At 56.6% G+C, this 25,109-nt stretch overlaps 1 protein-coding gene across 1 annotated transcript; it reads left to right on the top strand.

The window, feature by feature from the left end:
* Positions 1–178: 178 nt before the first annotated feature.
* SPSB1 (splA/ryanodine receptor domain and SOCS box containing 1) lies at positions 179–24,373 on the top strand. The gene is made up of 3 exons (XM_077312541.1): positions 179–490; positions 19,002–19,852; positions 22,177–24,373. The coding sequence occupies exons 2-3, from the start codon at positions 19,159–19,161 to the stop codon at positions 22,302–22,304; spliced, it is 822 nt and encodes a 273-aa protein (XP_077168656.1). The 5' UTR covers positions 179–490; positions 19,002–19,158; the 3' UTR covers positions 22,305–24,373.
* The last annotated feature ends 736 nt before the right edge of the window (positions 24,374–25,109 follow it).

Here is a 25,109-nt window from a genome sequence, read left to right as displayed (position 1 = left end):
TTTGACTGCCCCTGGCGTAGGCCTTGAGTAAAGCTTGGTGGGTCTGCCCGCCTGCCTGCCCGCCTGGGCCGTCCTCGCCGCTCCGGCCGCTGCCCTGCGGCGCCCGCCCCGGTCCCCAAGCGCCGCCCTCGCCCGGCCTTCCGCGGCCGCTTTAAGAGGCGGAGCCGGCGAGGCAGCTGGGAGTTGTCGGCGCTCATGTGACCGGCCGCGCTCGCTGCCAGCCGCGTCTGGCGCCCGGGAGAAGCCGCTGGGCTGGGCTGGGCGACTCGGAGCCCTCGCCTCGCCTTCGCCGTGTCTTGGCTGCGCCTCGCCCGGGGCCGCCCCCGGAGGGCTCGCCGCCCAGCTGCGCCTGGCCCCGACCGCCCACCCGCCCGCCCACCCTGAGCAGCCGGGGCGCGCCGAGCAGGCAGCGGCGGGAGGCTCCCGTGCCCGGACGCCGCTCCGGAGCAGCCCCCGCGGAAGGCACCGTCCGCCCCGGATGCCGCCGGAGGTAAGGCCGCGCTGGGGCTGGGTCCGGGCTGGGCTGGGGTTGCCCGCGGGGTTTGCGCTCCGCCCGGCCGGAGGGCGCTTCCCGGGCTCGTCGGCGGGGCGTGCGCGGCCGGCGGGCAAAGTTGCCTTCGGAGGGGACGCGGGCGCCGCGCCTTTGTCTGCCTGCCTGGGCCGGGGCGATCCTCTGGGGCGGAGAGCGCGCGTGTCCTCCTGGGTCTCCGTGGCTGCTTTGGGGGCCCCTCCTGTCCAGGGGTCCTGCTTTGGCGGGGCTGCCCCCCCCACTTGAAGCTGCCTGCGGGAGGGGGGACCTGCCTGCCTGCCTGCCTGCCTGCCTGCCTGCCTGCCGCCCAAGCGAGCGGGGTCCGAGGGCGAAGCCTCCGCGGGGAGGCGCCTTCGGCGAGCAACAGGCGCCGGGTCCCAACTGAGAGGCGTCCAGGCGGCCAAGCCCGATGCCGCTCCAGGCCCAGCCCCCCACCCACCCACCCACCCCGAAGCCCCTGAGGAGGCGGCGGGGCTTGGCCAGGGGCTGCGGGGGCTTCTTCCTTGCGAGCCCTCCGGCTGCTGCTGCTGCTGCTGCGAGACCCTCCCAGCTTCTGGCCCCCGCGGCCCAGGGAGAGCTTTCCCCCCCCCGACTCCGTGTTCAGTTCGGAGCGAGCTGTGGCCGACTTGGGTGGGATCCTGGCTGGTGTTCCTGGGACTTTCCCAACGCAACAGCCTCTGGAGCACTCCAGGGCGGGGGACGCAGGCCCTCCGGGCCCCAACTGGGTGCCTTCGGCCTGGGACAGATTCCTGCAGGTCTTAGCAAACGCGGGAGAAGGCAGCCTGGCTTTTGGGAACTTCAGCCGCAGGCCGAGACGCCCCCACGCCTGGACAGCTTGACGTGGAGGCCTTCCGTAGGACGCAGCTTGTGCTGCCCTGGTTGTGCGTGCTGCGGAGGTACCGGTGGGCTTGGGACGGCACCCCTTTCGCTCCTGAGTCGGTTTTTGTGTCACGTGGCCAGCTTGGTGGCCTCCTGGTTCTTGGGGGCAATGCTGGTCCCAGGACACTGACCTCGGGAGCACAGTTTGGTCCTATAGCTGCAGCAGGCGCACGTGCAAGAAATGCAATGTCAATGCAGCTCTTTCTGCGATGTTTTCAGGGGGGGGTTAATGCACTCGAAAATACTTCTGCGTCCCGGAGGCCCTGGAGGTCCAACAAGTTCTCCAGGGAGGAGGCTTTTGGGAGCCCAAACGCCCTCGGCCAGATACGGACTCTCCAAAGCGGAGGGCCCGGGAATCCTGCGGCCCTCCAGTCGCTCTGCCGGTCTCCAGTCTTGCTCTGCCGCTGCGGACCAACCCGGCCGACCCACCTGAAGCGATGTGGGAGAAGGCCTTGTGCAATCCCCGCGGTTGCGGCTGGCGCCTGGTGCTCCCCGAGGGGCCGTCGGAACAAAGCTCAGGGCCGCGTTCTTCTCGTGAGAAAAGGGTAAGGGTGGGGAGGGAGCGCCATGGTGGTTGCCAAATCACGGGCTGGAGGAGGCCAAACTTGTTTCTTTCTCAGGGAACTTTGAGAGCCAGCAGTGAAGAGCAGCGGGTAGCCGGGTTCGATTCCCCACTCCTCCTCTGGACCAGTCCCAGTTCTCTCAGAGCTCTCTCCGAGCTCTCCACTGTTGTGGCGAGGGGAAGGACAGGGGGTTGTCAGTCACTTTGGGAGTGGTGAAAAGCAAGGTGCAAAAAGCCAGCTCTTCTTTATTGCCCAGTTGGGGAGGATGAGTGTAGAAATGCTTCCTGAATCAGAGGGCACCTGGGCTGGAGGTGCAGCTCTGGGCTGGCTGAGGCAGGCAGTTCGGCTTTGAGTTTCCACCAGTGAATTCTTTTGGACATTGGGGGGGGGGGTTCACAGCCTCTAAAATAATCCACTTCAGCCAGGGTTTGTGAGCAGATCTCCCCATTGAATACCGTCAAACCCAGTTGCTAAGTGAGTGGGAAGCGTGCGACTCAGTGTGTGCAGAAGTGTTGTGAGTGTGCGTGGTTGTGGTCCCCTTGGCCGGGTGGCTTGGAACGGTGCAAAGGGGAACCTGGAACACCCCTTTGCCACAAGCGCACGAGCGAGTCTTACGTGAACTTTGGCTGAGCTACGTTTCCCAGGTGTGGTGTACAACCAGGTGAGGGGAACGCTGTGTCATGCACATAAATGCAAAATGGCTCTTTGCCCACACAGCTGTGATGGGTGGAGACGGCCCCCCACGTTTGGTGCACTTGGAGGGTGGGGTGAGGACCTCCTGTTGCCAAATACTTTCAGCCCATCTTCATCTCCCGTTTCCAGTAATTTAGCCAAAACTTAAGGACTAGATAAGCCCCTACGAGAGAGGGAACGTCAAGAGCCCAAAGTGCGGTCAGGCCTCCAGGATAAGTAGTAAATATTTGGGTGGGGCTGTTTCCTGGTTTCCCAATTGCCCAGGCCGTCATTGGGGGCTCCCAAAGTTCAGAGCAGGGGTAGTCAAACTGCGGCCCTCCAGATGTCCATGGACTACAATGCTGGCAGGGGCTCCTGGGAATTGTAGTCCATGGACATCTGGAGGGCCACAGTTTGACTACCCCTGGTTCAGAGCAACACGAGGAATGAACAGTTGAGAGAATGCAGGTAGAATTTCGTGATCTGATTTCAGCATACGTGCCTTAAATCCCGAGTCACATGAAAGGGGCGTGTACATGTTTCGGGTGGGGGATGGGAGGTCTTTGTCACACATGACTGGGCAGCTGCATTTGGGTCCAGGTTTTGCCCACCAAGCTGCCTCCCCCCTCCCCCTTCCATGCCTTTTGAGGTTGTCTCTGTGGAAAAGAGGACGCCACGAGAAGTTACCTCCTTGCAGTCTCGGGGCAGGCTAGGAGGCGGATTGAAAGGAGCCTTGAGTGGAGCTTTGTTTTGAAACTGGAGAGTGGCATGGTTTATCCCGGGAACAAGACATGTGGCGTAATGCCTTACCAGGAAACGAAACGGACATGTTCTCTTTGCGTCCCGGGTGACCTCAAGTGGCTCTGGATTTTTTTGAGGGGACGCTGGGTTGCTGTGCCTGTTGCCCCCCTGCTTCCCCTCCCAGCCGTTCCCTGTCGTGCCTTGATTGAGTGCATCATGCGTGCTGCCATGTACATACGGTTCTGCTGAGCACATACTTTGTACACAGAAACACATGGTTGTCTTCTGCATGGAAAGCATGCTCGATTGCAAAAGGCGTGTGGTCTGGGATGCTGATGTGCCATGCGTTTCAAGGGTGGGATTTCAGGTGGGTCATGGCAGGTAGAAAGCTGGGCTTTCCACACACACACACACCCTGGGTGACTTGGCTGGGATTCAGGGTGGGGTGGGGATGCAATCCCTTGTGCAATGTACCACCTTGGGACGGCTGCTAGTAACCAGTCTGCCTTGTCCAAGTCCACCCTTCATGGCCCCCACACTGTGTGCTGTGGTTCAGTGTTAGAGCATCTGCTTGGCATGCAGAAGGCCCCAAGTTCAATCCCCGGCATCTCCAGTTGAAAATACCAAGTAGCACATAACGTGGAAGGCCTCTGCCTGAAATGCTGCTGCCGGTCAGAGTGGTCAATTCTGACCTAGAAGGACTGGGGTTCGGATTCAGTAGGAGGTGGCCTTGTGCGAGGAGTAAGGGGCTGTAGCTGCAGAGAGCTCTTACAGAGCTGAAGGTCCCAGGTTTAATGTCCGGCATCTCCAGTTGAAAGGAGCAAGAGGTAGGTCTGAGACCCTGGAGAGCCGCTGCCGGTCTGAGCAGACAATACTGAGTTCGACAGAACAAGGAATTGACTGAAGACAAGGCAGGGCTCCTGCATGTTCCTGTAGGATTGAAACGTTCTTCCTCCCTTATGGGGAAAGCTGTCTGGTGCGGCCAAAGCTGATCCCAATAGATGCCGTTTTCAGGTAGCGTTTTTAGAATTAATTCTGTGTGCTTAATGAAACTGAGAAATACCGTTGTGTCATGACTGTATCATTGTGTGCACGGGGGGGGGGGGGGACTGGACTGTTCCCTCCCAGGATAGAATTGACAAATTGTCTCCGCGGCCCGGTGTGTCTCTGAGTGAGTCACTGTCCGCGGCTGCCAGCAGAGGGTCAAGGAGTCTGATCTTTGTGTGTTTGTGAACTGAACCTTCCCAGTTTCATTACGGAAATGCTGTCTGCGTACGCAGCGCAACTGTGCAGGCAATTTGGGGCTGCCAAAAGCCATCCAGCTTTGATCCAGGTGTCAGCGAAGCCGGCCTCCGACCTGCTGCGTTCAGTGCCTGGGGGAAGCGGCCTCCCCTGCCCCCTCCACGTTGCTCCCCCTATTCCCACCCCACCCCAGTGTCATTTTGGCTCGGTGCTGCCTGCCCGCACATCCCGGTGCGTGGTCCACCCTTCTGCCAAGTTGTTTCCTCCCAGACTAAACAGTGTGGTTGTGGTGCACACAGCGACCTTGTTGTGCTTCGTGATCGCTCTTATTTTTGCAGATGTGCTCGGTGTATCTTGAAGAAGGGGGCGGGCGGGGGGAAGCTGGGGGCCTGGTTTTATCAACTCTCTAAACTGAGTTGCAGAGGCAGCTGGCAAAACCTCTGCAAGTGACGTGCCCCCAGCCCTACGGGGGAGACTTGGCCCTTTCAGCTGTATTACACGATGCCCAGATCACCTCTGGAACCTGGTGGGTCTCTGCATGAGTAGCTGCCCTTGGCCTCACCAGCTGAGGCTCCTCTGAGGCTCGAGGGCACAAGTGTGAGGCCTTAACTCTCTCTTTCTGCTGCTGTTCAGAGCACCGCGCACACAGTTGCTGCTTTCCATTGGGTCAGCGGGCGGGTATGCCTGGCGTGCTCAGACCTCTGCGCATCTCCCTTCCTGTCACCCAGGAAGTATTCCACTCAGACTGCCAGTGTTTAGGCTGTTCCCAAAGGACGGCGCATAAGTTGCAGGGGGCCAGTTTAAATCTTGCCTGGGCTACCAGCTCCGTGGGCCAGTGGCCTCCATCCTGAGGTTTTTAACTGTCCCTCGCATTCCCAGTTTGGTTCACCGTGCAACTGGCAACTGGATCTTAAAACTGACCCTATCGGGCTTCCGAGATCGCAGCGGGTGAGCCCGGGCTGTCCAGAGCAGGGCATCGTAGCAGTAGGCACAGATCTTGTTGACCGCCGTGGCTAGGAACTGGAAATGCCAGTTTATCACCAACCCGCCTTCCGCATGCGGGCGGCTCCGCTCCCTGGGGCTAGCTGAATGGAGGCAGAATGCCCTGAACTTCCTCGTGTCTTTGCAAAGTCTCCACGGGGCGGGCAGCCCTCCAGCGCTGGATGGGGCTCTGACGCTTTGCATGAAACGCAGCAGAGGAATGTCGGCCCCTCCAGCTTTAATTTTCGGAGAGCTCGTGGGCTACAGACAGCTGCCCGGTCAGGGTGTGCTTGCATTTCTTTGGGCTTCCTCATCGGGGAGGCAAGCAAAGGCTTCTTTTTCCTCCGGATTCCAGACGGGTGATGAGCCGGAGCCCCTGTGGCGAGCCTTCCTTGGAAGCGTTCTGTCTTCCGTCGCCTTTTTGCTCCAAGGTGGCCTCTGACTAATCCCTGGTCAGCTTCCTAGACGGCCTCGGGACCGGCCTGGGAGCTTGAAGGGTTAGCGGGAAGGACGAGGGCCAGTCCAAGAGCATGGCTGCAGAAACCCTTGCTAAACACAGCGGTCAAGACACGAAGTGGCTCTCGAAGGTTGAAACTGCAGCTTTGGCCTCCTCGAGGGACTCGTTCCGCCTTCCTTTTCAATGCCCTTTAGATTTTGGGAACAAAAGGGTGTCTGAAGGGGCAAGATTTCCCCGCTGTAAGGTTTCCCAGCAAAATTCTCATAGGCAGGGGTAGTCAACCTGCGGTCCTCCAGATGTTCGTGGACTACAATTCCCATGAGCGCCTGCTGGCAGGGGCTCATGGGAATTGTAGTCCACGAACATCTGGAGGACCGCAGGTTGACTACCCCTGCTCATAGGGACAGCCCTTTCCAGCGTCAAAGAATGAACAGGTGCCAGTCTGTCTGTCGGAGACCCACAGGGGGGGGGGTCAATGCAGGTGCTACAGGTACATCAGTGCTGTGACCCTGCAAGGGGGCTGTGTGCCCCCGTTCACATTGCCCCACTGCATTGTTCCGACGGTACAAGCGGCGTCTCTGTGAGGCAAGGGGTCACGGCATCACTGCAGCACTAAGCTGAGGCCAGGCAGCTTCCGTTCCGCGCTCCTTTCGTCAGCGGCGGTTGGCCGGATCGAGTTGCAGCCGGCAGCGGATTCCCAGGCTGGCTCGCCTGCAGTGTTGTGTGCCCTGCTGGATTACTCAATAGGGAAGGCTCCTGAGGGCTTGCTTCAGGGCATGGCCAGGTGGGCTGGGCCAGACACAGGCCGGTTCTGCAGCCTGAATGCCCCGTTTGAGTGAAGCTGCCCATGCGGGCTGCAAAGGTACATTTCTGCCCCCGGTGCGTCTGAGCCCCCGGCGAGGGGCGCACCTGTCCCCATGCAGACTTAATATTGGTGCTCCTTTTCTTGCCGATAGGTGCCGATCGGGGAGTGTTCCTCTTTTGGAAAAGCTACTGGACCGGTATGGGCAGGGACGTGCCTTCGGTTTGCGACTTCGGTCTTCTTTTACAAAAGGCTTGCGGTTGGTTTGGCAGGGAGGGATGCTTACAAAGGGACTGTGTTGGTTTTTCCACCGCCCTGCAGAACCCGGAAAGCAACATCTTGGGGAGAAGACTGTGCCAGGAGTCTGGAGGGTGAGGCTGGCCCCAAGGAACTGCTTGGCTCGGGTGGACCTTTCTTGCACGTCCAGAGAAATGCCAATCGCTTTGGGCTCGGAAGCAAATTTCTTCCAAGCTAGACTGGCCAGGGATTCTGCTTGGTTTTGGGGGTGGATATCATCTGGGCATGGAATTGGGGTCACTTTGAGTGGGCAGGTAGTTGTGAATGTTCTGCATGGTGCAGGGGGTTGGACTAGATGACCTTGGAGTTCCCCTCCAGCTCTATGATTCTATGATGCTGTGTTGGGGATGCAATAAGGGCTGTGGTTTTTTTTAAAAACGGCCTGCTGGAGCTGAAATCCGCAATGAAATATAGGGCGTTCCCACACACCCTAAATAACCCCGCTTTCAATCCAGTTTGCATCTTAGGCTTTAACGTGCAAAACGGCAAAGTCAGCTTCCAAACAGTGCCTGAAGTGGATTGGGACCGCGTTACTTGGCGTGTGTGGAAGGTGCCTGTGTCATGACAGTTTGATGCCAAAAAACAAAAAATACACGCCTTAAAAAGGGTAGCTGAACAGTGTGCCAGACCTTAAGGATGCCTGGAGACGTGGTGCATTCTGGGAGCGCGTGAATTACGACAAGAGGGCGTGTGCTTTGAGCACAGTGCATTCTGGGAATGCGTCGATTTGTGTTGCAATGCAGGGAGTTGCGGCTATGCAGAGAGTTCTCCTTTCCTGTTTGAAACGCTGGCAGGCAGGCTTTTATGGTACGGAATTTAGCCCTTTCCGTTGCAGACCTGGTCGTGCCAGCCGTGGCGGTTGGCTGGCCCGCGTGGCTTGGCGTGGCCAGAGGGTCAGCCTTTCTCTAGGCCTTGCCTCCTAAAAAAGAGCTCTTTGCGTTGTGCCTCAGCTTGTAATGTCTCTGCCCAGAAAGGGCCTGTTAAAGAGCGACGCTCCCCCTGCTAGTCTGGCATGAAATCTGTTTCCAGGTAGGACATGTTTTAGGCCAGCTGGCTGAGGCTGCGCTTGGAAGGAATGCGGCCCGTGCGGGAGGTTTTGGGTCAAGCCACTGGTTTTGTAACCCCCATCGCAAAGTGGGCGAGGGCCCGTGCCAAAATTGGGACCCCCAGTTGGCCTGTTGACTGCTGGAATTAAAGTTTCGCCCTTTAGTTGGTTGGCCTTCGTCTAGGGAAGGCCAGCCGGAATGATCCGTGGGTCAGCGCATCTTGCCGGTAAGGGGTGGGGCAAGATAAAATGGGACCGGGAACAGGCAGGGAGATTAAGCTGCGGATACTGTGTGTGGGCCCGGCATTTGCTACCCTCCCTCATAATAGGGACAGATGCTTGCCCAAACGCGGAAGGCGTTCAAAGCAAGTTCTTTACAAGGTAATGCGTAATTAGCTTATGCAACTCACAATCACAAGGTGCAGCACTGGCGGCCAGTCGCTTAGATGTCACTTAAAAATTTTGAAGGAGCTCATGGGTGTTTCGGGGACTTTTCGGCATGGATGGTTCAGTGGAGCCTCCGTGGACAGGGGCAGTATATCAGAATACTGGATCCTGGCGACAGGCTGGGACCGCTGTCAGGCATGGTTGGAATCAGAATGCTGGACCTGGCTTTAATCCAGGCAAGACAATTTGTTTGCTCGTCAGCAAGCTGGCAGAGATGGTGTTCCTTTCCACCCCCACCCTGTGCCCACCATGATGCCCCCTGCCAAGCCCTCTGTGTGCCATGAGGGAAGGGCACCATTTCCCCTCAGCCCTTCCTTTACCACCAGTCAGAGCGGCCATTTTCTGGCGTTGTCGGGGGTCATCTTTGACATCTGTCCTCGCCGGCTCCTGAGATGACTCGGAGGTCTTTCCTTTAACAACATCAAGCACCAAAACGACACTTGCCAAATTCTCCCGGTGCCATCTGTGTCTTCGCAAGCTGCCCCATGTCGGGGCACGTTCGTGGTTGGCACCAGTTCAGCCCGAAGGCTCTTGGTCCATCGAACTGCAGGGCCTCCTCTCCACCCCAGCTGTCAGGATGCCGCAAGAATTTCCTTTGGTCCGTGGCCGCGATGGAACTCGTGCCTCTCCAAAGCACACAACAGGAACTCATTGGCACCATTTCGCACTCGCCACTCTAGTCTTGAGAAACCGAATGTTGTGTAAACCCCTCCGGTGCTTTGGAAACAAAGGCTGAAGTTCTGCCAAAAGAATAACCCTGAAGTGGGATGGAGTGGGTTGGGCTGACCGGGGTGGGGGTGGGGTGGGGGTTGTAACCCGAGTTTGGCACGAGGGCCTGCAGCCGTTCCGGTGGGCTCTGGCCGCCTCTTTCCGTTGTGCATGGCTTTGGGGTCCGGCGTTTCATCGGACGCCATCAGCAGGGGGTGGGAGGGCTTGCTAAGCTGTTTCCTTGTCTCTCCCTTTTCATGTCCAGCTGAGCCCAAAACAAAAGCGGGGCTTGTAAACATCGGCGGAAACTAGTAAAGGGGAGTTTATTTCCCCGAGCCTGTCGGACCAGTTGGTATTCAGGTGGCTCTCCTTCCCCGTCCGTTCTCGTTTTTCTCCCTGCACAAAAGGTTTCCAGCGTCCCGTAACCACCGACCTTCCAAAACCCGCCCTGGAATAGAAGTTCCCTTCTACTGCGCTGGAAGGGAGCCCAAGGCATTGTGTTCGAGGGGTTGGCTTGAATTAAGGTTTTCTTCTTATAAAATCAACACACAGCTTGTGTCTTCGTCCGCCCACAAAGGTGCCCCACGGGGTGGGAAGGACAGCTTTTGGCTACCAAAGGTTGGTAAAATCCTTCCCGGGGGTTAAGTTGGCAAGATTAAAAGTCAAAATCTTTATCGTCCTGTAGGGCAGGATCAGGTATGTCAGCATTTCTTACTGATGCGAGACCGTTTTTCTGCAGCGTACGTGCAATTCTGTGCCGTGCCCGATAGTCAATGCTCGTTTTAGATTTTTGTAGCTTGTTACAGGGGTGGCCAAACTGTGTCTCTCCAGATGGCCATGGGCTACAATTCCCATGAGGCCCTGCCAGTAGGATGGCAGAGGATCATGGGAGTTGTAGTCCATGGCTATCTGGAGAGACACAGTTTGACCACCCCTGGATTTTTAGATGTCTCTTCCTGTTGATTGCGTTGCTTTACGGCGCATAATCTGCCCTGACTCTCACGGCGGAAGGCAGACCACGAATAGTAAAGAAATGGGAAATACTCAGCATCACACACCCCGTTTGAAATCCCCATTTGGGACCGGAACTCCAGCTGGACATTGCATGGGATCATAATGTCCAGGAGAGCCAGCTTGGTGTAGTGGTTAGGAGTGCAAAGTTCTAATCTGGTGAGCCGGGTTCAGTTCCCCACTCCTCCACATGCAGCCAGCTGGGTGACCTTCGGCTCGCCACAGCACTGAGAAAGCTGTTCTGACCGAGCAGGAATCTCAGGGCTCTCTCAGCCTCACAAGGTGTCTGTTGTGGGGAGAGGAAAGGGAAGGCAATCGGAAGCCACTTTGAGACTCCTTTGGGTAGAGAAAAGCGGCATATAAGAACCAACTCTTCTTCCTCTTCAGGAATCTCAGGGCTCTCTCAGCCTCCCCTCACTCACAGGGTGTCTGTTGTGGGAGAGGGAAGGGAAGGCGACAGTAAGCCACTTAGAGCAGGGGTAGTCAAACTGTTCACTGTCAGGGGCTCATGGGAACTGTAGTCCATGGGCATCTGGAGGGCCGCAGTGTGACTACCCTTGGCTTAGAGACTCCTTTGGCTAGAGAATAGTGGCATATAAGACCCAATTCTTCTTCATGCTGATGCACTCACTCCAACAGTGGTTGACTCTTCAGGAATGAGGAGGGACCAGAGGGTGGCAAAGAGCCGCAAAAACAGGTTCTGAACTTTAATTTGTCGACACTTCTCCCAAAGTCTGCCAACGCAGCACCCTCCTGGCCCGATCAAACAGGTCTCGGGGCCGGAGCTGCATCTGCATTCGCCATGGGTCTGGTGTCGTGGAGGGCCCGTGCTGGGCAGGGGTGGGGTTTGCTTAATTGCCCCCCTGCGAGCCAAGCGCCCCGTGGAGACACTTGCTTTCCACCTGCCGTGGGGCTGCCAAACCGGCTTCTGGCAAGTCGTGGGTTTCTTCTCTGGCTCTCGAGGAGGTGCGGGGTGTTATGTAAGCCAGCCCAAAGAGGCAGGTGGTGAAACTAGTCCTGAAATGGGCACCTGGAGGAGGAGGGCCGGGTGGAAGCGACTCCTCGTGACGGGAGCGTGGTTTCCTTGTCCCCGCTTGCTGGTTTAGAGGCAGAGGGTACTGATCCGATGCCACTGAGCCCGGCCCTCCGCTGGGGAGAGGAGACTGGACTACCGGGCTCAGTTGGAGGCATTCCCGGCAAAGATCGTCTTGGGGAGGGCTTCTTTCTGCCCTAGACTCTATTCTGCGGCTGCCCCCCAGGACGGGCAGTACCGAGCGAGGGCAATCGATGGCACGAGGCAACTGCAGGTGCCAAGGATGTAGCAGGAGCATCTTGGTTCTGCAACACCTGTAAACTTTCTGGCAAGGAGATCTTGCACGCGTCCTTTTCCCTATTGCAACCTGGCCTGCGTTGGCGTGGATTCTGATCTTGCGACGTCCTGGCATTGCCGTGGAGTTACGTAGGACACTGAAACCCGGCTCCTGGGACGTGATCCTCCACCAGGCCTTGTCCAAGGATCTTGGCTCTCATGTGGACTAGCAGCTTGGGAGTTTGCCTTGTAAACAGTGCCCGGGAAACTGAATTCTGTGCGTGTGCCAGTCAATAGCCCAGGGCTGTTCAGAGTAGGCTGTCTGATTGGTAAACCACTGTTTTCTGCTTCCCCAGGGGAAGTTGGATTGTGGCCCACTCAGCACCTTCCTTCTAGTCCACCTTGCCTGTCCACCTCTCCCCCAGCCAGATCTGTCCAGAAACAAAGGGCCTCAGGGTGATCCTCGGCCTTGCAGCCTTTCCAGATGGGTAGTGAGGCCGCTTTGTGATCGAACCACCCCTCCGGTCAGTTTTGGACGCAGAGATGCTCGGTGTGATGTGCCTTTGAGGTTTCTCTTCCGGAAACAATACCGCTCAGCCATCAGGTTGGGTAACGGCTGGTCCTAAACAGGGTTATGTAATCTTCTCCAGCGATCCTTCCTGACCTCTCAGTTTAAAAAAAAGAACGCTCAGTTCTGAGGAAAGGACGAATGCCAAAAACTTTTTCCTTCCTTTCCTGGCTGGATCTTCGAGCCACCTCTGCCAGCAGCCGCTTTTCGGGAGGCGGGGAGCCTCCTTGGGCAGAGGCCGGGCTCTTTCCTTTGCCAAGGGGCAGCTGCTCGGGGTTGGGGGGCTGCGTTTTCCTCGAAGGGTCTCATGAGGTTCCCACAACACGGCAGGCCTCCCTCCCCCTCGGCTGGGCTCTGTCGGCCCTGCTTCTGTTTCCCGGGTTGCTCGAGAAAAGGGTTTTTCCACAGGGGGTTTTATTAGGGCTTTCTTTTTTAAGTTTGTTTGCTTGGCCAGCAAAGTAGGAAATGGCTGGGCAGCTTTCTGTCAGCTGGCCTTTTTGCTCTCACTCCAAGAAGGTGGTGTGTCGCTCTTGGGTCAGGGGGCCTGAAATTCGAAGGTATCTTTTCATTTCACACCCACGCCCTGCCTTTTCCCCATGGGTGGATCCCAAGCGGCAGATATCATTCCCTCCTCTGCCATTCTGTCTTCACAACACCCCTGTAAGGTAGGTTAGGCTGAGTGTGTATGAGTGGCTCTAGGTCGCCAGCTCCAGGTTGGGGAATATCTGGAGATTTCGGAGGCAAGAGCATTCATGGGGCAATGGGAATTTGAACCCCAAAGGTCTGCTCTGATGTCCCAGCCAGTGTGGTGTGGTGGTTAAGAGCGGCAGCTTCTAATTCAGAGAGCCTGGGCTAGTCACAGTCCTGTCAGAGCTGTTTTCACAGAGCAGTTCTGTCAGGGCTCTCTCAGCCCCACCTACCTCTGCCAATCTGAGCAGGATGGAACAAGGCAGAAGGGTCAGCAGAAGGAGGCTTCATCTTGATGTGTTCGTATTTTGGGTCTCTTGAGTGGTGGAAGAGCAGAAGGGTTGGTTTTTATGCCCCACTTTCACTCCCCAAAGCAGTCTCTAAGCGGCCTACGAGGACCTTTCGCTTCCTTTCCCCACAACAGACACCCAGTGAGAGCTCTGAGAGAACAGCTCCGCAAGAACAGCCCTAAGAGAACTGTGACTGGCCCAAGGTAACCCAGCGGGCTCCATGTGAAGGAGGATTGGGGAATCAAACCCGACTGACCAATTTACAGGCCAGGACACCATGCTGGCTCTCCGGACTGACTCCCTGGGGCTGAGATAACAAAGCGGCATCACAGTCAGATTCCCCCCCCCCCATGCCCTCCTGCCCATGTGACTTTGCCTGTTTCTCGGAATGCTGATAGCCTCCGTCCCGGAAAGAAGCAACCCGAAACTTCTGTGGCAAGAGGCAGATCTTTTAATCTCCCTCCCTCCCTCCCTCCCTCCCTCCCACAAATGGGATTTGGCTGCCTTTCTACCAACACAAGGCTCCTTCTTTTAAAAGGGACTTTCTCTGCTGCAGAAGCCCCCGTCCAACGGCAGACGGGTTGGGGCGCCCCAGCCCTAGTGGGAATGCGCTGGGACCGGCTGCTCCCTCCCGTCGCTTTGCCTGTTGCTGGATTCCCGTCAGCTGTTCGGCGGAGGAATCCCCACAGAAGGGCGAAAGGCGAAACCCTCACTGTCCAGGGCGCTGCACGGCCGGTTGAAATGCCGGGAGGTCTCTTGTGGCCCAGCCGGTTGCGCCTCGGGGCGTTGGTGTCTTGGGAGGGTGGCCTCCTCGCTCTGCGCATGGGGGGGGGGGGGCATGCCTTTATTTATTTATTTAGATGTTTATACCGCCCTTCCCTACGCCTCTGGCCGTTTTACAGAAAACATTTCAGAACATTTACAAGGAACAGTATCAGTATCAATATAACAATATAACAACAATAACAAGCAGAGCCCTAGGGCAGGGGTAGTCAACCTGTGGTCCTCCAGATGTCCATGGACTACAATTCCCATGAGCCCCTGCCAGCGAATGCTGTTTTTTGACTGACATTCCCCAGAATACTTTACAGAGCCGGTGGCCTATCTGTATATAAAAATTGGTTGATAAGAGTATAAGGAATCAGCCACTGAAGAAAAATTGTGAAAACGGAGTATATCTAGAAACCGTTTTGGTTGGTCCTTAAAGAATTATTGATATATAAAATTTATTGTACCAGTTGCCTTGGAAAGGTTCTGTTTTTCTCTGTATATGCCTCAAATAATGTACAAAGTCACCAGGATATCGGTGGGGGAATTGGGCAAGTAATTGTTCTTAAGTTACTAGTCCTCATGTCTTGGCAAGGCAGATTTGTGCTCGCAGAAGCCAGGCGGGGGACTGCCCAGCAGAGCTCAGAGGGGCGGTGAGCTTCCCACAATGAGCCAACAAGGTATAGATTATGCAAAGCAGATCATTCAAGAGGTGCGCCTGATACCGCCCTGTTGCTCAGCTTAACTCTTCCTGGGCAGTGTCCCTGGGCCTGACTCAGCGAGTTCCCACGCTGCGCCTTATGAACCATCTTCATGCTGGACGGACAGCACACCCCTTTTGCGCTCTTCCCTTCCATAAGCAACCCGCCTGGAATGTCCTTTCCGCCTCCAGGCTGTGCCTCCAAGGTATGCAGAAGTCTATCTGGCTGAACTTTAAGATCCTGGATGGCTTCGGAGGGGGGGGGGTGAAAGGTCCTATAAGAGCCTGCCGATTCTGGCGCAGGAAGCTGCCTTAACCTGGGGCCACGGCACACAGCCCCTCTTCAGAAATTTCCGAGCCACAATGATACAGACAGACGTTAGCTAATTGCCAAAATGGAGATGGAAATCCACAAACAGACCTGGATAGTGAAAAGCGGGTTATAAAACACCAGCCCCTCTCTTCTTCCTTTAACCCAAAGAATCTCAACGTGGTGTTCGTTTGCTTTCCCCATGACAAACACCCTGTGAGGCAACTGGGGCTGAGAGAGCTCTGAGAGAACTGTGGGGGCCAAGGTCACCCAGCTGGCTGCATGTGGAGGAGGAGTGGGGAGCCAAAGCCCAGGTTAGAAGCTGCTGCTCTTGACCACCACATCAGGGGTAGTCAACCTGTGGTCCTCCAGATGTCCGTGGACTACAATTCCCATGAATCGCTGGCAGGGGCTCATGGGAATTGTAGTCCATGGACATCTGGAGGACCACAGGTTGACTACCCCTGATCATGCTGGCTCTCAATATGTCTTATTTCCCCACCCACAAGAATTGCACACAAAGCTGTCCACTGAGCCAGATCCTCGGTCTTCAGGCTTGGCATTCTCTACTCAGGCTGGCAGCGGCTCCCTGGCAGAGGCCTTTCCCACCCTTGACATCACCCACGGCCCAGTCCTTTTAACGGGAAATGACGGGGATTGAAGTGGGGCCTTCTGCTTGCCAAGCAGATGTTCTGCCGTAGAGCCCCACTGCACCCGTGTCTGGCTTAGTGCCTCCCCTTACTGGGATGGCCCAGGTGCAGCAGCCCCTCACCTTTGACCCTTGGCCCCAAAGCGGCTGGCTTGCTTGGAGTCCCGCAGGTGGTGGGAAGACGCTTTGCTTTGCCCAGGCTTGGGGGGGGGGTATAATTAAAGCCCTGAGTCAGGACCTGTTGTTGCCTTTCTAATTGCAACTCCTGGTCTTATAGAGCTGCTTATCTGATCCTCTTTATTTTGTTTTGCTGCCTTAATTGCCTCTGTCCTCCGGTGGAGAAGCGGCATGAGCATTTGAATGGACTTCTGGGGTTCAGCACCTGCTCCAGAGGCGGCAGGACCTCCTGCTGAAAGAGCTCCTGCGGGGGGTTCGGCCAGGTGGAGGTGTAGGTGTGTGTGAGGGGGAGAGATCGCTCCGCTTGAGACCCTCGGGCAGTTTTGACATAGACGCATGCCTGATTTGGCAGGAGGCGGTTTCGGATATTAATTCTGTCTCAGGTGATGCTTACAAGTTATTTTTGGGTTGCTTCTAGCCCAGGTGAGGCCCCAAAGGGATGTGACTCCTTGTGCTCCCTTCCTCTGGCTAATTCTGGCAGTCCTGCTGTGGGTTTTCACATTTAAGGGCTGCTTGTAGGGCCCAGGGAGGGGAGGGCTTGAGGTACAGCAGCGGCAGAGTGCGCCAAGAGGCATCTCTCCTCCTGCCCTCACCCGGATGATGTCCAGGGCTGGCTGGAGGCGTTGGAGGACTGGCAGCTTGGGTTCCCCTCTGCGCGGCTTCCCGGCTAGCTGTGTGCACTCCCAGCCTTGGTCCAAGAAGAAAGACGGAGGGTGGAGGGGTTGTCCAATGAGCTGGAGGCCACCTTCCTGCCTTGGGGTGATCTCATTCCCGGCGTTTGCTGTTGAGAGGCCTGGCACTCCAGGCCGGACGCGGATGACGAATCCTTCCAGCCAACGTTGGTTGGTGCTCCCTGGAGCAAATGTCCAAACCCTTTCTTTATTCGAGTTGTTTCTTCGTTGCCTTCCGTCCTCACCTAGGCAGCCTAAAGATGTAATTATTATAATGCATTAAATGCAGGTGGGTTGAGGGCCTCTCAGTTGCAGGCAGCTTCTGGGGACCCCCGGCTAAGGGGTTTTTCCCCGGTGCTTTCCTCTGCCAAATCGTCCGTGGTGGTCTCCTTTCCAAGTGCCGGCTGACCAGGCTGTACCGTCCGTCTTCCCTCCCGAAATCCGTAAAACAGCTCACGTGAAAATACAAAACCTGCAAAATGTAAGATGGCAGCATCGGCCTGCTTTAATCAAACAAAGCCCTAAATAAACCAAGGTGGGCAGCTGTGTTAGTCAGTCTGCATCTGTAGAAAAGATGACCCCGGAGGTCCCTTCTGATTCTATGGTTCTGTCTGCAGGGAGGAAAAGTGGTGCATCTTAGAGTCATTGGTCCCTAATCAAGCCGCCCAGTTGTCCGTAGCCGTCTCTCCCAGTCCCCTCGTCGGGTCCCTGTGCAGGCTTATTTTCTTAAGGAACGTCCAGTTGCTTTTGAAATGCGTTCTGTGTTTTATAGGAGGCCTGAATCACTCTGCTTTCTTTTCCATGCCAAATGAAATGTTGGTCATGAGTAAAGGTTCTGGCTGCAGCTGGCACGGGCGTTGGGCGATTGCCTCATTTCAGGAAATGTTTAAAACAACATATTTTTTTTCTTGGAAAGCGAGTTCCCACCCTTTCCACTCATCCCCCCCTCCCCAAGCCCCCCTCGGTCTGGCATCTTTGCCGTACAGAAGGCCGCTTGTGTGTCACGGAGCCGCCGGGCTCTCTTCCTTGAGGCATCTGCGCCGGCGATGGAGCCCTCGGGGGCGAGTTCGTATTCTGCTGCTGACCCGCAGGAACTCTGCCTTCGGGAAGCGGAGGGCTCCGGTCAGGTTGCTGGCCCCTGGCCCCTTGGGAGGATGTCTTTCGATCAGGAAGAGCCGAGCAGCGAACTCCGTAACGCCAAGCGCGTGCCTCTTGCTTGAACTTTGCTAAATCTTCACCTGCCAAGCGGGGCCGAGGGAAGCCAGTTCTCCTTGCCTCTTCTGCCTTGGCCCTGCTGGAATAGCCTGCCTGGGGTGTCCCGTTCCCCCCCCCCCCCCGCTTGTAAAGGAGAGCGACTGGGAGGCGGAGAAGCTCACAGGTCACGGTTGGTATTCCTTCCGCCTCTTCCGGTGCTGGGCTAGAAAATGTCTCTGGGGATGCCCAGTTGGGAACCAGGGCACGGGAGATAAAGATCTGCTTCTTAGTTAGGCTTCCGGACCGGAGAATTCGGCCTTCGGGTGTCAGGTGCCCGTGGTTTCCGTGGCTGCTTTGGCTTGTTGGGTGTAGCGCGTGCCTCGCCTTGGGTGGCTTGCCCAAACAAGGCTGGTGTGGCCCTGGAAGGGGTTGTCCTCTTGGCTCCCAAGCAACTCGGTAACCTCGGTCTTTTGTGGTCAGTTGTGCGTCTGGGTTTGGCCCTGGCCGGGGCAAGCGGGGTGTGTTTATTGCCTGCTTTTGAAGGAAATGCGGTGCCTTGTCCAGCCCGGGGGAATTCTGTCACAGCAGGGCAGGCAGCCAGGTAAGGTTGCTCTTCCAGCCAGGCCAAAAGAGCCCATTCCAGAACAGAAGGAAATCCGATGTGTGTTGCTGTTTCCACCCAGCAAGTGCGAGAAGGCTTTTGAGATGCGGAGAGATCCCCTGGCCCTTATGCTGCCGGCTTTGTGAGAGTGAGGCTCCCTCAGCTGCAGGCTCTCAGGTGGCTTGGATAAGCAGGGAGAGGCCGGTTCGATCCTCTTCCAAACCGTTTTAGTGAACGGATCCTGCTCTTGGATCTTTGAGGTGCCGTTAAACTTAAGAATTCTGCCTGTAACTCCCCCAAATTCGCAGTAATAAACTGAATTGTGGCTGCCAGTTCTTTTTACCAAGGGGAGAACTTTGTGAATGGTTGCTAGGCAACCTGGACCCGTTTCTTCCTGCCCCCTTCTCCCCAGGTAACGGGGCTTCTATCACAATCGGGTGTTCTGTTTGCAGAAAATAGAACCTCGGAGGGCATTCTGAGCTGCGGAAGGCCGGAGCCGTTGGCCTGCAACCAGCCAAGGCTTCCTTCCACGTGTCGGGTGGTGGTTTTGCTTCGGTGTGTCTGAAAGGCTGGAGAGGGGCGGGCTGAGTTCATCCACTCTGGGTGAGAGAAACAGGCTCTCTGTCTCTTGAGGGATGGGACCATGTGTTCGTCCTTAATGTTTAACTCTTCCTTCTGGCTTGTTTTGCTTTCTGTCCATTAGGCACCTTTGACTGGCAGGAGGATTTTGGCCAAGTCTCCTAGAAACCTCCCCGCCTCCCTCCCCCTTGGCTTGGATGACAACTGGGGACGGCCAGCACGAGGTCGATTGATGAGTGCGCCCCGGCGGTCTATAAATAGGTGACCGACAACGCGCCAGGATGGGGCAGAAGGTCACCGGAGGGATAAAGACCGTGGACATCAGGGACCCGGCTTACAGGCCGCTGAAACAGGAGCTTCAAGGGCTGGACTACTGCAAGCCCACCCGGCTAGACCTCCTCTTGGACATGCCCCCCGTCTCCCGCGAGGTCCAGCTGATGCATTCCTGGAACAATGACGACCGTTCGCTCAACGTCTTCGTCAAGGAGGACGACAAGCTGATCTTCCACCGGCATCCGGTGGCCCAGAGCACGGACGCCATCCGGGGCAAAGTGGGGTACACGCGGGGCCTCCACGTTTGGCAGATAACGTGGGCCATGCGGCAGCGGGGGACGCACGCCGTTGTGGGCGTGGCCACGGCCGAGGCCCCGCTCCATTCGGTCGGCTACACCACTCTGGTGGGGAACAACCACGAGTCATGGGGGTGGGACCTGGGGCGGAACCGGCTGTACCACGACGGGAAGAACCAGCCGAGCAAGACGTACCCGGCCTTCCTCGAGCCGGACGAGACCTTCATCGTGCCGGACTCCTTCTTGGTGGTGCTGGACATGGACGACGGGACGCTGAGCTTCATCGTGGACGGACAGTACATGGGAGTTGCTTTTCGGGGACTCAAAGGGAAGAAGCTGTACCCGGTTGTGAGCGCCGTGTGGGGCCACTGTGAAATTAAGATGCGATACTTGAATGGGCTTGACCGTAAGTACCCACTTTTCTGGCTTGGGGGTGCCTGGCTCATTATAGTAAAAAAGGGAATTAATTATGTGCACGTGCTTGATCGGTTTAGCCAGATCTGCCGGATGGCCCCTCCCAAATCTTAAGCAAAGGGCTAACCGTGGTCCTGGAGGGCTTCGTTCCGGTTGACTTTATTCCACTTCCCTCCCCCCTCCATCTTAAAAGGTCCCTGGCCTGGCCGGCTTATCTTTGCTGGCTCATGCCCGTGAGCTACAGGGAGGGCTTGGGGGCAGAGTCCAGGCCCCGGAGCGTCACTGGAGGAGCGTCCGGCCTCCCAGGGCTCGGGGCCCATCTGCTTTTCCGCTTCTTCCCCTCCTCCCCGGCGTGTGGCACGGCCTCCATTCTGTTCCCGGCTTGTCTCAGCTGTAAACACTTAAAGTGAACATATTGGCTTTTATTGGTCTCCAGCAAATTACAAATGGGTTTTGGCAGGAGGGCCCACGCAGCCGTGTTCCTGGAGCAGGGAAGGGGCACGGCACGGCTCTCGCTGCTGAGGCCTTGGCCCGAGTAGCAGAGGGGCTCCACGGGAAGAGCTGCGGGGGCTGGATGAGGCCCTAGCCGCTCTTTTGCCCACAGGGCAGCGCATGGAGGCCGTAGCTGGCAGCCGTACATGAGCCACAGATCCAGAGGCTCTACTTGGGTCCTCCCGTGGCCCTTAGCCATGATGGCCGTCCTCGAGGACTGTTCTTGACCGTCTTTTTGAAGCCAGCCTGGTGTCACAGTAAAGAGCAGCGGGCTTCTAATCTGGAGGGCCAGGTTTGATTCCCCGCTCCTCCCCCTCATGCAGCCAGGTGCTGACCTTGGGCTAGTCTCAGTCTTGTTAGAGCTGTTTTCACAGAGCAGTTCTCTCACAGCTCTCGCAGCTCCCACCTACCCCACACGGGGTCCATGCGCACGGTCCAGGACAGGTAAAATAAAAGCTCCAGGATCCAGGCTCCACGCTTGCATTCAGGTGTCGCAACGTGACACGTAAAGATCTCGGGTTAGGATGGCGGAGACACACACAACAGATCTTCGTGTGCATCCGAACCTTGGGCTTTCTCCTCAGGGGTAGTCATACTGCGGCCCTCCAGATGTCCATGGACTACAATTCCCAGGAGCCCCTGCCAGCATTCGCTGGCAGGGGGCTCATGGGAATTGTAGTCCATGGACATCTGGAGGGCCGCAGTTTGACTACCCCTGTTCTAGGTAAAGGGGGGGGCGGCTCAGAGACATTGTGGGAACGGTTCCCCGGTGAGCCAAGCTGAATCGGTTCACCTCCGCGGGAGCCCCTGGCCTCAACAAGCCGGCACGCAAATTCGCGCTGGCACGGACTCCCCGGCGGACGGGAGATCTGATTTCGCCGATGACTTCATGTTTCAAGAGCCTGCGTCCCCTTTTCAAGCTGGGGACCCGCCTTAGTTTCTGATCAAGGCTTGTATCCTGAACTACCTCAGTGGAAAATCTGTCTGGGGAGGAAATGGCAGCTGGAAACAGGTCGCCCCTCTGCAGAGTTTGCCCGGAGAGAGGCGTTTTTATGACCCTTCTCCATGACGTCGTCGGCTAAGGCCGGCTCGCAGGTGTCCTGCCTGCAGAAGCTCTTTCAGGAAACCTTTGAGAACAGGATGCGATGGCCCGGGATTCCTGCCCTGGGACACGCCGCTCCGCCTCTGACTCTCGCGGCTGTCTCCAAAAGGACCAGGTAGCAAAAAGGGCCAGGTCTCCAGTTAAAAGGACCAGATCCCCCTTCCGAATGCTAGCCAAGGGCCATAAGATTTTCACAGTCGGAGTAGTTCAGCAGTGGAATGGGCTGCCTCGGGAGGTGGGGAGCTCCCCCTCACTGGCGGTCTCCAAGCAGCGGCTGGGCAGATCCTTCTCCTGGATGCTTGAGGCTGATCCAGCATTGAGCAAGGGGGGGGGGTTGGACTACACGGCCTCTATGGTCCCTTCCCACTCTGGGAGTCTAAGATTCGATGCTTAGCTTCCAGGATCAGATGAGATTGGGCTAGCTTGGCAATCCAGCTTATTTCCACGCTTGTAAACTGGGCGACGGGCCCCGGAGCCAACACACCTGCCAACACACGGATGCCTTTGTAATAATCCGAACGGCGCTAGCCTTCTGCTCAAAACCTGGTTCTGTGATGAGGTACATGGGTGTGCTAGGGACCTATTTCGCAGCTGAATGGGAACTGAGGCTTAGCGACCTGCCGAAAGGTGTCTTGGGGGCCACAGTGGTGACAGCCCCTTATTCAGGCATCCTGGCTTGATTTCCGCCACTCACGGTGTCTTGTCTCTCCTCCCTCCTGCAGCTGAACCACTGCCTCTGATGGACCTCTGCCGACGCTCTGTACGCCTCGCGCTGGGCAAGGACCGGTTGACCGAGATCCCTGAGCTGCCGCTTCCCGAGTCCCTCAAGGGTTACCTTCTCTATCAGTGACCCCCGCTGAGAGGACTCGCTTGCCACAGGGGCCCGGTGAGGTCAGTCGGCCGTGGCGTCTCCAGGTGAGCGGCCCGCATCCCCTGGACTTACACCTCCCCTGGTGCAAACCTTGGGCAGACGGCTGGCGGCCCAATGCCATCCCTCTGCTGATCCGGGGCTGATCCTCTCAGTGGTTCCCCTCTCTGACACCGGCTGGAGGGGGAGCAGAATTTGGGGGAAGACGGCAGCGAGGATTCCAGCTGCCAGGAGCGGATGGCCGGATTGTGACCGGAAGGATTACCAGAACAGCCAGTCTTTCCTCCAGCGGGCAGAACGAGGGCCAGGCGGGTCCTCCGCGTGGACGGGCGTTCGTCCAGATAAAGAGACTGCTGCAAGCGGACCTCGCCGTCTCCCGGACCGTCCTTCCGTGGGTTGTGCCTCTCTCATGGGTGGGGCTTGTGTACCAGCTCAGCCCCGACTGGAGGCCCAAAACCTAGATGCTGCCATGTAGACTGTTCTGTCTGGATATTCACTTGAACCTGTCATTTGGGGGGTGGGGGTGAGAACATCTTCGGACGGTGCCCGAGCCCATGATGCTGACGGAGCCCTGGACTGGACCTTGCTCTTCTAGACCGCCTGGAGCCAAAGGATCCTCAAGGCAAGGCCTGGATCCCCTCCCCTCCCCTCCCTCCCCCGGCCTCTTCTTCAGGGTCAGCGTTCACAGAACAAAACTCTCGTGGTTGAACACCCGTGTGCATCCTTTCCCCCGAGGTCTGTAATGGCCAAACTGTGGCTCTCCGGTTGCTCATGGACTATAATCCCCATGAGCCCTTGCCAGCAGGATGGCAGGGGCTTGTGGGAATTGCAGCCCATGCACATCTGGAGAGCCAGGGCCTTCGTACTCCTGTTCTAGGTGCATCCTTTGAGTCGCGACCTTTGCCTCTCCCGCCATTGCAACTTGGGTCCAAGCCGGATTTTAACTCTCCCAGGGAGCCCAAATTTCATTATGGGGTGAGGGGAAATGATCCTCCGCAGTTCTGTCTCTGTTCCCCTCTCTGAGGACAGAAGACAAGGTCGTGCCCCGTCTTGCTGGATCCCTTGCCCAATTTGTCAGAGACCTGGAGGGATCACCCCTTGGTCCAGAGTGGGGGCAGTGAGTAGGAACGTGGACCTACACTCAGATCCTACAGGTTGGTCTAAAAGAGCAAGTGGCCTTTCTCACGCCGTCATCAGGGATGTCCCAGTTCAGCAAACCTCGAAGCTGCCTTAGAGCAGGGATAGTCTACCTGTGGTCCTCCAGAGGTTCATGGACTACAATTCCCATGAGCCCCTGCCAGCAACCGCTGGCAGGGGCTCATGGGAATTGTAGTCCATGAACCTCTGGAGGACCACAGGTTGACTACCCCTGCCTTAGAGGGTTTAATCTTTGCACATGTTGTTTTTTTTCCTTCTCCTTCTCCTGGGGGAGGAAATCTCACACACACTTGAGTGTCTTTCACATCAGATTTGTGTAGGGGGTGGGGAAGGGCGTCTTCTCTTTTTATTCTGTACAGGTACAAATGGACTTGTTTGTTAGAAGATGGTTAATATATTTTTTTTGCCTCGGCTTGTAAAAAGGACCTGTTTGGGGTTTCGTTTTTGTTTGTTTGTTTTTAAGGAAAGCTGCTGTAGGGAGTTTACTTTTTTTTGTGTGTGTGTTTTGTTTTAAAGTTGTCTGTTTTTTAAAAGTGCACGATGGGTGCCAAACTCAGATCTGGGAGGGGGAATCGGACCGGAGTCTTTTTAAAGGAAGAAAAACCTGTTACAGGGTGGGACACTGAGAATCGCACAACGTTTTAAATGTGTACAGAGCCAAGAATTTTAACCGACCGGTCCTGCACGTGTCTTCCACCGTCACCTGGAAACAGCCACATCGTCTGGTGTCTCTGGGAAACACTCCCTCCCCTTGTCACCTCTGTCTCCTGTTTAAACCCGTGGTGTGTTTGGCTTGTACAGTTTTTAAACGTCTCCTTTTTTTCCCCCTATTGACTATAGATAATCAGTAGCCCAACTGAAAAACAAAAATAAAGTTTATTAAATACTGAGAATCAGTGGTTTTTTTGCAGTGTCGGAGTACCTAGGAAAACTCAACTCTTCTCCGCTCTGGCTGCTGCTCGTATGCAGAGGGCTAGAAACGTGGCATTTTTACAAAAGCTGTCTCAAGACAGAAACTTTCTGCCCAGGGACCTCAAGGCTGAAAGTTCCTTGCTGTTCCTCAGATCATAGAATTGTAGAGTGGGAAGGGGCCGTCCAGCCCATCTGGTCCCACCCCCTCCTCAGTGCAGGATCAGCCTCCAGCATCCAGGATCAGGATCTGTCCAGCCGCTGCTTGAAGACCACCAGTGAGGGGGAGCTCCCCACCTCCTGAGGCAGCCAACTCTGCAAGAGCAGCAGGGCTGGAAGACTGACTGACCAGGGGCTACAAGTAGCCACGCTGGCCCGAATCACAATCCAGGGACAAATTTCGAACCTTCTACCAGGGTCATTCTTGTTGGGACTCCATCAAAGTATTATTCAAGGGGTTGGCCATGTTGGTCTGAAGCAGCAGAGCAAAGTTCAAATCCAGGACACCCTTAAGACCAGCAGAGTTTCATTCTGGGTATGTGGTTTTGTGTGCCTGCCCTTCTGCTGCTTTACAGGACAGGTAAGGGATGGCAGGTGCTGCTTGGGGAGGGAGGGAGGGAGGGACAGGTGTGTGGACGGTTTTAAGAGGGAGGGCAATTCCCAAAGGAGAGGTCCACGTGGTGACGAAAAGGTGTGAACTGTTCCTACTGAGCAGTTCTC

The sequence above is a fragment of the Paroedura picta genome, chromosome 15, assembly GCF_049243985.1.
Source record: "Paroedura picta isolate Pp20150507F chromosome 15, Ppicta_v3.0, whole genome shotgun sequence".
Classification (NCBI taxonomy): Eukaryota; Metazoa; Chordata; class Lepidosauria; order Squamata; family Gekkonidae; genus Paroedura; species Paroedura picta.
Note: the sequence above shows the minus strand (reverse complement) of the source record. Positions and strands in the feature narration are given on the sequence as shown.